Source organism: Rhinatrema bivittatum, chromosome 17 (genome assembly GCF_901001135.1).
Source record: "Rhinatrema bivittatum chromosome 17, aRhiBiv1.1, whole genome shotgun sequence".
Lineage (NCBI taxonomy): Eukaryota > Metazoa > Chordata > Amphibia > Gymnophiona > Rhinatrematidae > Rhinatrema > Rhinatrema bivittatum.
The window spans coordinates 247,227-260,197 of NC_042631.1; the positions used below are offsets into that span (position 1 = coordinate 247,227).

General features: G+C 45.6%; 1 protein-coding gene across 6 annotated transcripts in view; it reads left to right on the forward strand.

Moving 5' to 3' along the window:
- CKAP5 (cytoskeleton associated protein 5) overlaps positions 1–12,971 on the forward strand; it is a 300,340-nt gene that overhangs the window by 214,077 nt on the left and 73,292 nt on the right. For all 6 annotated transcript variants that reach the window (XM_029583093.1, XM_029583094.1, XM_029583096.1 and 3 more), the window contains 4 exons: positions 2,247–2,450; positions 4,081–4,216; positions 4,473–4,666; positions 12,430–12,602. In XM_029583093.1, coding sequence (XP_029438953.1) covers positions 2,247–2,450; positions 4,081–4,216; positions 4,473–4,666; positions 12,430–12,602 — 707 coding nt within the window. The remainder of the gene's footprint in view (positions 1–2,246; positions 2,451–4,080; positions 4,217–4,472; positions 4,667–12,429; positions 12,603–12,971) is intronic.

Here is a 12,971-nt window from a genome sequence, read left to right on the forward strand (position 1 = left end):
TGTAAGACACGGTAATGGTGTTGTCTGACATCAATCGCCAGGGGGGCACCCGCAGTCGCCTGGTGGCCCTGGAAGCCAGCCGACTCTTCGCTTGGGCAGAACGATACCTGGATTGCCTGGCGGCCTCCCACATTGCGGGCAAGGAGAATGTCCAGGCCGATTTTTCTCAGTCAGTCACTCGATCCGGGAGGGTGGGAACTCTCGGGGGCCACTGATTCTGGTAGCACCCGAGTGGCCTCGCAGGCCATGGTTCGCAGGTCTTGTCAACTTGGCGACTGACAGACTTCTGCAGCTGGGCCATCTTCCTCATCTTCTGCGGCAGGGGCCTGTATGTTTTGACCAGGTGATCACTTTTGTCTAGTGGCCTGGCTTTTGAACGCGGCGTCTTTGAGGCGTAAGGGCTACAAGGAAGAGGTCATCTCCATCTTGCATCGAGCCTGAAAGCAGTCTACTTCTCTAGCCTACGTGCGCGTTTGGAAAGTTTTTGAGACTGTTTTGTGAAGTCTGGTGTCTCAGCTTGCTCTGCCCCGGTCTCGTTATTTCTTTCTTTTCTACAGAACGGTCTCTCCAAAGGTCTCTCCTTCAGTTCTCTCTGCATGCAAGTTTCCGCTCTTGGCTCTCTTCTTGGACGGGTAGAGGGTCATCCTTTAGCGGCACACCCGGAGGTTATTCGGTTCTTGAGGGGAGTCAAACACCTGCGTCCGCCCGCTCGCAATACTTGTCCTTCGTGGAGTCTCAATCTGGTTCTTCGGTCCCTCTGTTCTGCTCCATTTGAACCCCTCCAGTGGGCTATGGTAAAAGACCGTACGCTCAAGACAATTTTCCTTGTCTCACCTGCCTTCGCCCGGCGGGTCTCTGAGATTCAAGCATTGTCCGGTAGGGAACCCTTTTTGCGATTCTCCGACTCCTGTGTTTCTCTAAAAACTGTGCCCTCTTTTCTTCCGAAGGTGGTGTCCACCTTCCACGTCAACCAGTCAGTAGAGCTTCCAGCGTCTTCCCCGGACGACATTGCGGATTCCACTGGAGGCGACCTTCGTAAACTGGATGTCAAACGTGTCCTACTCGGGTATCTTCAGGTTACCAATGACTTTCGGGTCTCGGACCATCTTTTTGTCCTCTGGAGTGGTCCCAATCGGGGCAAGCCGACTTCTAAGACCACTATTGCACGATGGTTGAAGGAGGCCATTTCCTTGGCTTATATATACCAAGATCGGGCGATTCTGGAGGACTTAGACTCACTCGCTACGTTCTCAAGCTACTTCCTGGGCAGAGAGCCAATTGGTCTCTCTGCAAGAGATTTGCAGGGCCGCCACCTGGGCGTCCTTGCATCCCTTCCTAGACACTACCGTCTAGGAAGGGACCGCCGGTTTTTGGTTCATTTGAGCAGCAAGCGCTTCGAGCGGGACTGTCTAGGCCCCACCTGGGATAGGGAAGCTTTGGTACTGGACTGATCCGGACAGTCTGGACTGATCCGGGTACGTACAGGGAAAAGAAAATTAGTTTTTACCTGTTAATTTTCGTTCCTGTAGTACCACGGATCAGTCCAGACGCCCTTCCTGTTTCTGTCTTTTCTTTTCGGTCCTCTCAAAGCTTGTTCTTGCAGATTTTCATACTTCATTCTTTGCAAGAATATTGAGCAAATACACCAGAAGCCTTGATTGTTCAAACACCAAGAGCGTATAGTTATTCCATGTTTTTTCATTGTTCTACAGTTGCTCAATTGAGCTTTATGGTTACTTGCTTGATCCTATTCTAGTTTTCTGCTTTGACAATGGTTATACTGAAGAGTTACAGGATAGGCTCTGTCCTCATATAGAACACCCTTTCAGTTGTAGTCTGTCTCCACCTGCTGGAAAGGAGGCTCAACCCACAGTCTGGACTGATCCATGGTACTACAGGAACGAAAATTAACAGGTAAGAACTAATTTTTCCTTTTGGACTGGTCTGACTGGATTCAAAGAGGAAATTATCCAGTAAAAATAAATTTCACCATTCTCTAGTTTTTTGGTATTAGGAAAATATTGATGTAATCATATTGCTACATAAAAACATTTAATGTATATATTGTAATATAAACACTACCCCTATAGAAAACAATATAGGTATTGCTTTCTGGGCTGTAAGCAGAGCCTCTGAAGTACACATACTTCAGTAATCATGAGAGATGAGCAAATGAGGTAGTCAGGATTGGGACTAGTTTGCACTAAACCACCTGTACTGATATATCCTTTACAACCTTTGACCAGCATTTGGAGAGTGAGAAGGAAGGAGTCATCAGCTGTCTGGACCTGATCCTGAAATGGGTCACACTTCGATTTTTTGATACAAATACCAGTGTTCTGATGAAGGTTCTGGAGTACCTGAAGCTGCTTTTCACAATGCTGGGACAAGTGGAGTTCCGTCTGAGTGAGAATGAGGCCTCATCCTTCATCCCATATCTTGTGCTTAAGGTAAGCCACTAGTGCTCCATATGCAGCTTGCCCCATCATGCCTGCACTTTCTCTACACATTTTGAAGGGGAGCATGATCTCCTCCCAGGAAGCAGGAGGCGAGCTATGAATATATTCTGCTTCAACCCATTGCAGAATTACCCTGCTGCCAGAACTGTGTGCACAGGGGCTAGCTGATGCCTCTTGCTTTGAGTTACTTCTATTACTATAAAGATTCAGGATGTTGGTGATTTTATATAATCTACTTTATCGCAAGGAGTTGTGCATCCTTAAAAATTGAAGAGGTATACCCCTGGGCGTGCTTTTCGATCTTTGGGGACAAAATTATATCAGATTTCCCCAATTAAGTAGAGATGTGCATCGTTTTTGGCCCGCCGCAGGAAATTTCATTTTTCTCATGGTACGGGCTTTTGTTTTTCGTGGGACCCAAAATTTCGGGTTAGTGCGTTATAACTCAAACTGAATTTTTTCCGAAATTTGAGGAAAAATTATTTCAGTTTTCGGGGTCCCCAAATCAGATTTTGTTGAAATTGCCTAATTTGTCCAAAACGATTGCACATCCCTATTAAGAATTATAGATTAAAACAGATCCATGGTAGTCTTTCCCTTGGCAGCATCAGTGTTGTGGAATGCTATCCCTGAGCAGCTAAGGAATGAATCAGACCTAGACATCAACTGAAAATCTTACTGTTTTAAAGATGCATATAGATGAGAGCTGGTTGAGTACAAACTTTGTTTTAAAGCATGTATTGTTTTATTTTGTTATATCTTCCACCGAATTTTTATTTTGTTAATCCTCCACTGAATTTTGACTAAGAATGCTTTATGACCGCTGATTCTTGTACATTGTTATTATGTTATAGTTGTATTTATTTATTGATTATTGATTTTTGTTATGCTTTTCAGTATTATCCACTCTTCCTGTTAATTGTATTCTTCTGTTACTTGTAAGGGCTCCGCCCAAAAGTTTTGTTTTATGTAAACCGATACGATGTGCGAACGGCTATCTGTATAGAAGAGACTTTAAATAAATAAATAAATAAATATCTTATCTAATCCAAACTGAACAGATCTTCATCTTGGGAGTTGTGGAATACTACGTGATGTTGCCTTTGTATTTTAATAATCATGTTTTATTTTGTTTTTATTTTATATAATATGCTTTTTGTAACTTTTTTTAGAGATTTTTCATTTATATGTTCTTAGTTTTAGAATATTTTCTGTACACCGTTTTGACTAAACATCATTTGTAAAAGCGGAATAGAAACATTTTTAAATAAAAATAAAGACTTTTAAATAATTTTGGAAGAAAAATGTAAGTGATTTAAATTTGTGTAGTTTTATTTTTATACTGGTGTCCATATACTATCTATATGTAGACAACTTTGAAAGTCCCCAAGTTCATTCTGGGTCTCATCTCAGTGAGAACAAACATGTTTTGTGCCAAAGCTGTTGTAAGCTGTCATAAGGCTGCTGCTTCTCGGGGGCTGACAGTGGGTGAACTATCTGTTTACAGAACAAGATGTCCAAAGCCCTGGGCCTCTATGGCATGTGTGTTCAGTTACTACAGTGAGATTGACTTGCCATTGTTGCACCAACTCCATCTCCTCTGTTTATTTTCCCTCCTCAGGTTGGTGAACCAAAAGATATCATCCGTAAGGATGTGCGCATTATTCTGAACAAAATGTGTCTGGTGTATCCAGCCAGCAAGATGTTCTCTTTCATCATGGAAGGGACCAAGTCAAAAAACTCAAAGCAGCGGGCAGGTGGGTAGCAAGCTGGGTAGAGTTGTGAAAGACTGTATTAAATAAACTCCAGCTCTAGCCTTAAATGTTACACTAGGGATTAATGCAAGGGGTCTGAAACAATGTAATGTAGTTTCTGTTTTCAGATAGTGAAACATGTTCAAGACTTTACCTTAGTTTTCACCACTAAATCGCAGGGGCAAGCTTCATTTCTGTGGTGAGGGTGGAGATGCCGTACTGAGAAACATGTCTGATAGTCATCTTTCTGATTTTGCAGAATGCTTGGAGGAATTGGGATGGTTAATTGAATCAAATGGTATGAATGTGTGCCAACCAACCCCAAGCAAAGCATTGAAAGAAATTGCTGTTCACATTGGAGACCGTGACACAGCTGTCCGTAATGCTGCACTGAATACCATTGTTGCAGTGTACAACGTCCATGGAGATCAGGTCTTTAAGCTCATTGGAAATGTAAGTTAAACGAAGGAGAGGCTGCTGAGCAACTTAATTAGTGTATGTCTGTATGTTTCTCCTAGGACAAGCAGGAGTTAGTCCTCACACACGGATGACATCAGATGGAGCCCGGCATGGAAAACTTATGTCAGTTTCTGGAACTTTGACTAGGCACACTGAGCATGCCCTATTCTACACTTCCTTGTGGGGTCCCTCTTCAGTCTTTTTTTTTTTTTCCCCCCGCGGAGCTTTCGCTTCATGGTGAAGTAATCTCGTGGCTTTTACATAACATAAGAACATGCCATACTGGGTCAGACCAAGAGTCCATCAACCCCAGTATCCTGTTACCAACAGTGACCAATCCAAGTCACAAGTACCGGCAAGTACCCAAACATTAGATAAATCACAAGCTGGGATTGCTTTGGAAAACATTTCCACCAATAATTTTTCATGTTTCTTCAATGCATGTTGTAGGGAGATATCTCGTTTACCAATGAAATACCAAATATGTATTATAATAGCCATGTACAGGCCAAATTCTGAAAGGCCCCAAAAGGCACTGTCACAGCAAGAAAGAAGGAACTTTGCCCAGGTGAACTTTCAAAACTTGTGTCTGTGGAAAATGAAGAGGCCTTGTCCTGATACACTGAAGGATACCTTATCAAATGTGCCTGTTTGTAGGGGGCCTGTTTAAATAAACCAGACAGGACGACAATATAACTAAAACATACGCAGGAGTCATGGTTCGGCCAAAGCAGAGTGCAGAGGTCATAAAGAACCCTATTCTTGGAAGGAAGAGGGGGGGTAGCCTGAGATGGAGAAAGACAGACACACAGCTTGGCATACAGACATGGCAGTTCTCTCCCAAAGGAATGGGAGGGGGAAGAAGTCCTGCAACGTGGCAGGACCCCGAAGTAATGGGGAGGGGCAAAAAAGACCTGCAATGCGACAAGACCCTACATACACTACATGGTTATGCATGAACTTATGCATATTTATCAGCTGGAAAGTATAAGACGGGGAGCAAGGAATAAAAAAGATAGGCACAAACCCTGGGAGAAAACCCGGAGAGCGGATCTTGAGTGACCCTGAAACCTGTGCCAAAGCATCCCTAGAAGCGAAAGGGGGCACGTAAAGCAGACCAGCATTCCCTGCTATTGAGAAGGCTAAGGTTTATGGCATGTTTTGTTACCACTCAATAATAATACAGAATTTCTTTAGGTAAGACTGCTTAGCGGCCAGGATGTTAGTTATAGGAATTTTGAGGAGACTACACATTGTCTTTTCTCTGACTTAGGATCACAAGTAAGGTGAGAGAGCAGCTGGCAATGTCCTGTAGCAGACAGATCCCTGCACCCGTAAACCTGCTTTAAGGTCCTCTTCAGTTCCCCTTAACCTCTGTCAGGTTTTTCGGTGGTTCAGTAAGTTTCTCTTCCATCTCCCCCCCCCCTCCCCACTGGAGGTGGTGCCTCACTGCCCGCTGGTATCAGTCACCCGCTGTCATTGCCTGACATTATTTGTGTTCATTTCATCGTGGCCTCATCCAGTTTGTCGATGCCCCCAGTACCCAAGGACCATGTCCATCACAGACCCACATGAGGTGTGTATCCTCAGTCTGAGGGCATTGCATGATGTCCGGAGTTGACCCTGAAAGGGCATCGTGCTTGACTCAACAAGCTGGGGAAGCTCTTCGGTGCTGATGCCTTGGACGTCCTCGACCCGAAAGACACAGCCATCAACATCAGTGGGGCCATTGGTCCTATTGATACTGCTTGCGGATAGGGACACCGGGGACTGGTCCCTGTTGGTCTCTTCCAGGTTGAGGACATCAGGTTCATAGTCATCACCCTCTGCACTGGGGAAAGACCAGGCCGAAAAGCTGAGGAAGCATCGGCACCATTCACCCTCAATGCACGGTGCTGGACTCGAGACAGCGCCAGCGCATGCCCTGATGCCCCCAAAGCATCCCTGTGATGAGTGCCCATTCTCTTTTGATGCCTGTATTCTGCGAAGGTCTCCGCCGGTCCTGGTGTCAGTCGCTGATCCACCTTGGGGATCTGAGGAAGATCAGGCTTCTTCTGCCTCCCAGTTGGTTTTGGCATCGGCAATGTTCGAAGAGGCGTTAGAGCGCAGAGTCCAGCTGGTGGTTGGGCAGGCCCTGCGGGGCTTCGAGCCAATAGATCTGGTGCAGATATCCTTGCTTTCCCTACTGGAACCATTGCCGGGACAGTTAAGTTTGCTAATTGGTGTGTTACTGATCCAGTTGGCGTTTATTCCCGGGAAGCTGTCAATGAGGCACTGATTCTTCCCCCGACCGATCTGGTGCTAGTCGCCGGTTCCTCCTCTGAGGAAGCTCCATCGAGGCCAGAGTCGTCCTCAGAGGACTCTGAGGGTCTTCCCTCAGAACAGTCTACTCCAGAGGAATGAAGGTGGTCTACACCAGAGGACCTCACCTTCACAGGTTTTGTGAGTGTGATGCCTGGGCTATCCGTTTCAGTTGATTACTGAGGATGCTAAAAATTCTTCAGTTTGTGGAGTCTCCTAAAGAGATCATAGAAACATAGACATGACGGCAGAAGAAGACCAAACGGCCCATCCAGTCTGCCCAGCAAGCTTTCACCCTTTTTTTCTCATACTTATCTAACCACTGAGTGGCGAACCCGGTGCCCATGATTTTTGAGTTGCTGCTGAGTATCTGAGACCCACCCCCTCACAGTACCTCCAGTAAAGTGGAAGGTGGATGGGATTTACCTCATCCAACAAGCTACCAGATTTGAAAAGCATCAGCTGTCACACCAATTGGTAGTGGTCAAATCTACTCAAGGGCCGAGCACTCTCGGACCCATGCCTTGGCGCCCCTGGGGAAGTATCAGTGATGGACACTCTTAGGAGGAAAGCACTGCCTGCATAGTCTCCTACCAGCTCTATATGAGCTAATACTCACACAACCTCTGGAGGCAGGTGCAGGAGGCGGCCGAGTGGCTGCCTCAACAGCAGGAAGACACCTTATCGCTGGTGTCAGGGCTTGGAGTGTGGAAAACACGAGGTTCGGTCAACCTACAATGTTTTCGAGATGGCAGCAAAAGACTCTGTAGTGGGAATTGGCACCTGCAGAATGGCATGGTTGCGGGTCTCTGATCTGACCAGAGGTACAGGAAAGACTCACTGACCTACCGTATACAGGAGAGAATCTCTTGGCAGATAAGGTGAGGGACGTGGAGGCCCAGCTGCGGGATCACAATGAGAACCTCCAACATATTTCAGCCAGCACTTTAGACCCATCGTCCACAGCCAGGAGGTCTTTCTGCCACCAGAAGGAAGTACTGTCCGGCCCCTTTCTCTCATTCACAGAGGGTGAACTCTCAAGGCCGTCCCAGGCAGCAGTGAGCTTCCAAGCCCCAGTGGGCACCCCAGCCAAATCCCGGGATGGGGTTTTGACTGGATCGTAGGGAGCATGAGCCAGCCTACCTGTATCTGAGATGCTGGAATCCACGGTCAGGGGTAGGCTATGGTTCTTCACGAATCAGTAGCCCAGTATAACCTCTGACCAGTGGGTTCTGTCCATCATCCATCAAGGGTACCAATTGAATCTATTGAGTTCCCTGGCATATTTTCCTCCGTGCCTATTTTGGGTGCAAGTAGTGCATCAGGAGGTTACTGTTAGGGGAGCTCTCCATCCTCTTAACAGCCAGAGCGGATGAATCTGTCCCACCAAGGCAAAGAGGGCAGGGATTCTACTCCCAGTACTTCCTGATTCCAAAGAGAACAGGGGGATTCTGTTGCATCCCAGTCCTGAGGACCTTGAACACATTTCTAAAAAAAAAAAAAAAAAAGTTTCAAGATGGCTTCCCTGGGCGCACTGATTCCCCTCCTACAAAAAGGACACCTGCTATGCTCTATTTTAAGACACATATACTCACATCAAGATCTTCCCAAGTCACAGGAAGTATCTCCCATTTGTGTTGGGAAAACAGCACTTTCAGTACAGTGTTGCCATTTGGGCTGGCAAAGGCCCCACGTATCTTTACAAAATGCCTGGCTATGGTGGGGGTGCACCTCCATAGGCTGGAAGTGCATGTTTTCCCTTATTTGGCTGACTGGCTGATTAAGAGCGCCTCTCAGTGAGGAGTAGATTGGTCATGCACTTGACTATCCGGAAGTTGGAGTCACTAGGGTTCGTCAACAACTACCCCAAGTCTCATCTCAGCTGGTCACCTCATTTGGATTTCATAGGAGCCCTGCTAGACATGGCTCAGGCAAAAGCCTTCCTGCCGCAATCCAGGGTGGTCACCTTGGCGTCCATATCTGTAGTGTTTCAACAGAGCCAGCAGGTTTCATCTTGGCACATGTTGAGGATGTTGGGTCAGTGGCCGCAACTGTCCATGTTACTCCCTTGGCATATTTAGACATTTGCAGAACACAGTGGACCCAGAGTCTGCAATTAAGGCCAACCAAAACCTCCAGGCCTGTATCCGAATCACTCCTTCATTCCAGGATTTTGTCCTGGTGGCCAGTTATCTCAAATTTGGACTGAGAAACATTTCCAAACTTCCCCTACCCAAAATATCCTAACCACGGATTGGTCCATCCTGGGGTGGGGAGCTAATATAGAGGGGCTCCACACCCAGGGCTTATGGTCCACTCAGGAAGCACAATGTCAAATCAACTTCCTGGAGTTTAGAGTGATCAGGTATGCTCTGTGGGGTTTCAGAGAGAGATTGTCCCGATCCAGACAGACCACCAAGTAGCAATGTGATATATCGACAAGCAGGGACAAGCATTACAGATCTGTTCCTGGGTCCTGTCCCACAGGATGGTACTCAGGGTCATGTATCTGGCCAGAACAGAAAACGTGATAGCAGATAGACTGAATTGGGCCTTCAGACCCCACGAGTGGTTGCTGGGCCCAGGGGGTGGCAAATCGAATCTTCTGCCTTTGGGGAAACCCAGACCTGGACTTATTCACATCCCCCTGCAACAAGTGACTCAGTTCTGTTCCCTGTACAGGTCAGGCAGCAAGCCAGCCTTGGATGCCTTTGCTCACCATTGGGGCAAGTATCTTCTGCATGTGTATCCTCAGATTCCTCTGAGGAAGACTCTCCTGAAGCTTTGTAAAGACAGAGGGATTATGATCCTCATTGACCGGGACAGATCTGGTTTCCACTCCTTTGGGAGTTGCCCTACCAGAGACTGATCATTCTGGGGACTTCTCCAGATCTCATCACACAAGATCAGGGCAGGCTGCACCATCCCAACCTCCAGGTCCTGTCGCTCACAGCTTGGATGCTGAGAGGCCGATTCTGCAGCAGCTTGATGTTTCAGAAGATGTCTTGGGTCCTAGTGGCTTCTCAAAAGCCTTCCACGAGAAAGTCCCACAGATTGAAGTGGAGAAAGGTTTTCCATGTGGTGTGAGCAGGTCCTAGATTTGTTCTGCCCGACACAAACTGCTTCATTAGCTTATACACCTTTCGGAGGTTGACTTGAAAACCAATTCCATCAGAGTTCATTTCAGTGCAATTGTTGCATACCAACAAGATGTAGATGGTACACCCATCTCTGTACAGCCTATAGTTGTATGCTTTGTGGGGCCTGCTTCAATTGAAGCCTCCTGCTGTGTCTTGGGACCTCATCGTGGTGCTAGCTCAGCTGATGAAATCTCTGAGCCATTGTGCTCCTGTGACCTGAAGTACCTGACCTGTAAGGTTATATCTTTGGTGGCTGTCACTTAGCATGCAGGGTCTGCGAGCTCCAGACTTTAGTGACTTAGCCACCTTATACAAATTTTTCATGACAGGGTGGTCTTGCATATGCACCCTAAGTTCCTGTCTAAGATGGTGACAGATTTCCATTTTAACCAGTCAATTGTCCTGCCAACATTCTTTCCCAGGTCCCATTCTCACAAAGGTGAACAAGCACTGCATAGTTTGGATTGCAAGAGTCTGTCTTCTATTTAGAGCGAACAGAAGCCCATAGACAGTCCACCCAACTTTTTACTTTTGATAGGAATAGTTTGGGAGTTGCCATTGCCAGACATACTATCTAATAGGCTAGCAGATTGCATCTCCTTCTGTTATGCCCACGTGGGTCTACATCTTGGTGGGGGGTCATATCAAGGCTCTTTCTGTCAGCCATGGCAACATCGGTGACCCACTTGCGAGCAGTTCCAAGGGAGGAGATCTGCAAGGCTGTGTCGTGGAGTTCTCGCCACACATTCACATCCCACTACTTTCTGGATAGGGATGGATGGGCCAGTAGGTTCAGCCAATCTATCCTTCCGAATCTCTTTGAGGTGTAGAACCCAACTCTCCCTGCCTAGGGCCCATTGTTTGGGTTCCGGCTATCTCCCACTCTGTTAACAGCACTGTGGTTGTTGTGCCTGTTGGCACCTGGTTGGTTCTTGTTGGTCCCCTTTTGTGTTGGGGGGGGGGGGATAGCTTGTAGCTAGGATTTACCCATGTGTGAGGACTACCATCCTACTTGTCCTAGGAGAGTTGCTTACCTGTAATAGGTGTTCTAGGACAGCAGGATGTTAGTCTTCACATAATCTGTCCACCACCCCACGGAGTTGGGTTTCTCCAATTTTATTTTGTATTGTAATTCTGTTACAAGACTGCAGAGGGAGCCCGTGTGGACACAGGGCATGCTGTGTTCACAGAAACTTTGACATAACTTTTCTGTGCTGGGCTCCATCCAATGATGTCACCCATGTGAGGACTAACATCCTGCTGTCCTCTGAGAACACCTGTTACAAGTAAGCAACTCTTTTTTTTCTCGAAGTACTTGTAATTGTCAAGCACTGTATATCATTGTTTTGCATTAACTAATACAAATACAGCGTATATGTTTATTCCCTGTCCCTTTAACCCATTTATTTTTAAAATTCCTAAGATTTTCTGGAAAAAGTTTAATTGATAAGCCAAGCTGAAAAGGGAACTTTAATTCTTATTCTTTTAACTTTCTTGAGGGTGAAAAATGTTTACCATTTGATAACTCCTCCAGTTTGTTCCCACCCTTGATAGATTTATGTAAACTGAGATGCTACTATAGTGCTATATCTGATCTAATTCCAATTTGATGCATGCAAAGTATGACTACCACATGAACTGCAGAGTAATCTCGGGGAGGAACTGTTTTGTGTCTTTAACCAGTCGCATTACTATGCACATCTTTTATACAAATGTAAAAATATAGAAGACTTCAAAAAAAGGCTACTAAGGAATAGCCCACGCTGATCCCGACATGATTATTAGTTTTTTCTTCCTCAGGCAATTGTAAGGCTCAAAGGATAATTAGCTCTTTTAATAACTTTCTTACAGTGCAATTCAACTTCATAGCTTCCATTCAATTGTTATGCATTGGTTTCTGATATCACATTAAAACAGAGCCCTTAGCTAAAACATGTTTAACAAAATGCTTTTTAAGAACCATATTTTAGTGTGTAAATGTGTTCTGTGGGCTGATTAACCAGTAATGTCCAGATTAGTTATAGTAGCTGAATTTAATTTGTTTGCAGCAATCTTATGACTATTGGATATATATCACTACCAGCAGGAAGCAACAGATTTCCACATATATATGGGGTGTGCTCATCTTCCATCTCTTTAATGGGAGATTGTGTAAATACCACTGGAACTTTTTTTCTCATAGTTTGTGAGGATGTTTTGGTCTTAACTTGTTCATTTTTGCATTTATAGAGCCGAGAGTTTTAAGAAACAAGGTTGTTGGATTTTTTTTTCTCAAGGTGGTGTAGTTTGCTACAGTTTCAGTTGCTTTTCTCACAGCTTTCTGAGAAGGACATGAGCATGCTGGAAGAGAGAATTAAACGTGCAGCCAAGAGACCAGCAGCAGCACCAGCCAAACAGGTGGAAGAAAAACCCCAGAGGATTCAAAGCACCAATGCAAATACTAGCATGCTCCATAAGGGATCTGCCGAAGACATGTCTTCCAGACTCAAGTATGTTCTTACTCTGCTTCTTTCCTGCCCTGATTATCATGCATTGTGTGCGCTTTCCTTCATCAGCATTGCATTTGCATCTTAAATGTTTATGCAGATGCTGCCACTGCACAAAAGAGTTCAGTGTTTTGGCAAATCAGTTTCTATTCTGATTTTCTCTAAATGATCTTGTGCCTTCTTTCACTGCTTCTCCCTGGACAGAGTTATGTATCGCACTTACAGGATGTAAGTACTACCCTCCTTTCTCTTGTTTTCTTATCCCCTCACATTTCCTCATGGCTGCTACAGTGTTTGACTTCTTACTTCATTTCCCATAGTTGGCTATGGTCAGGAGCAAAATAAAGCATGTGACATCATCCGTTAGACTGC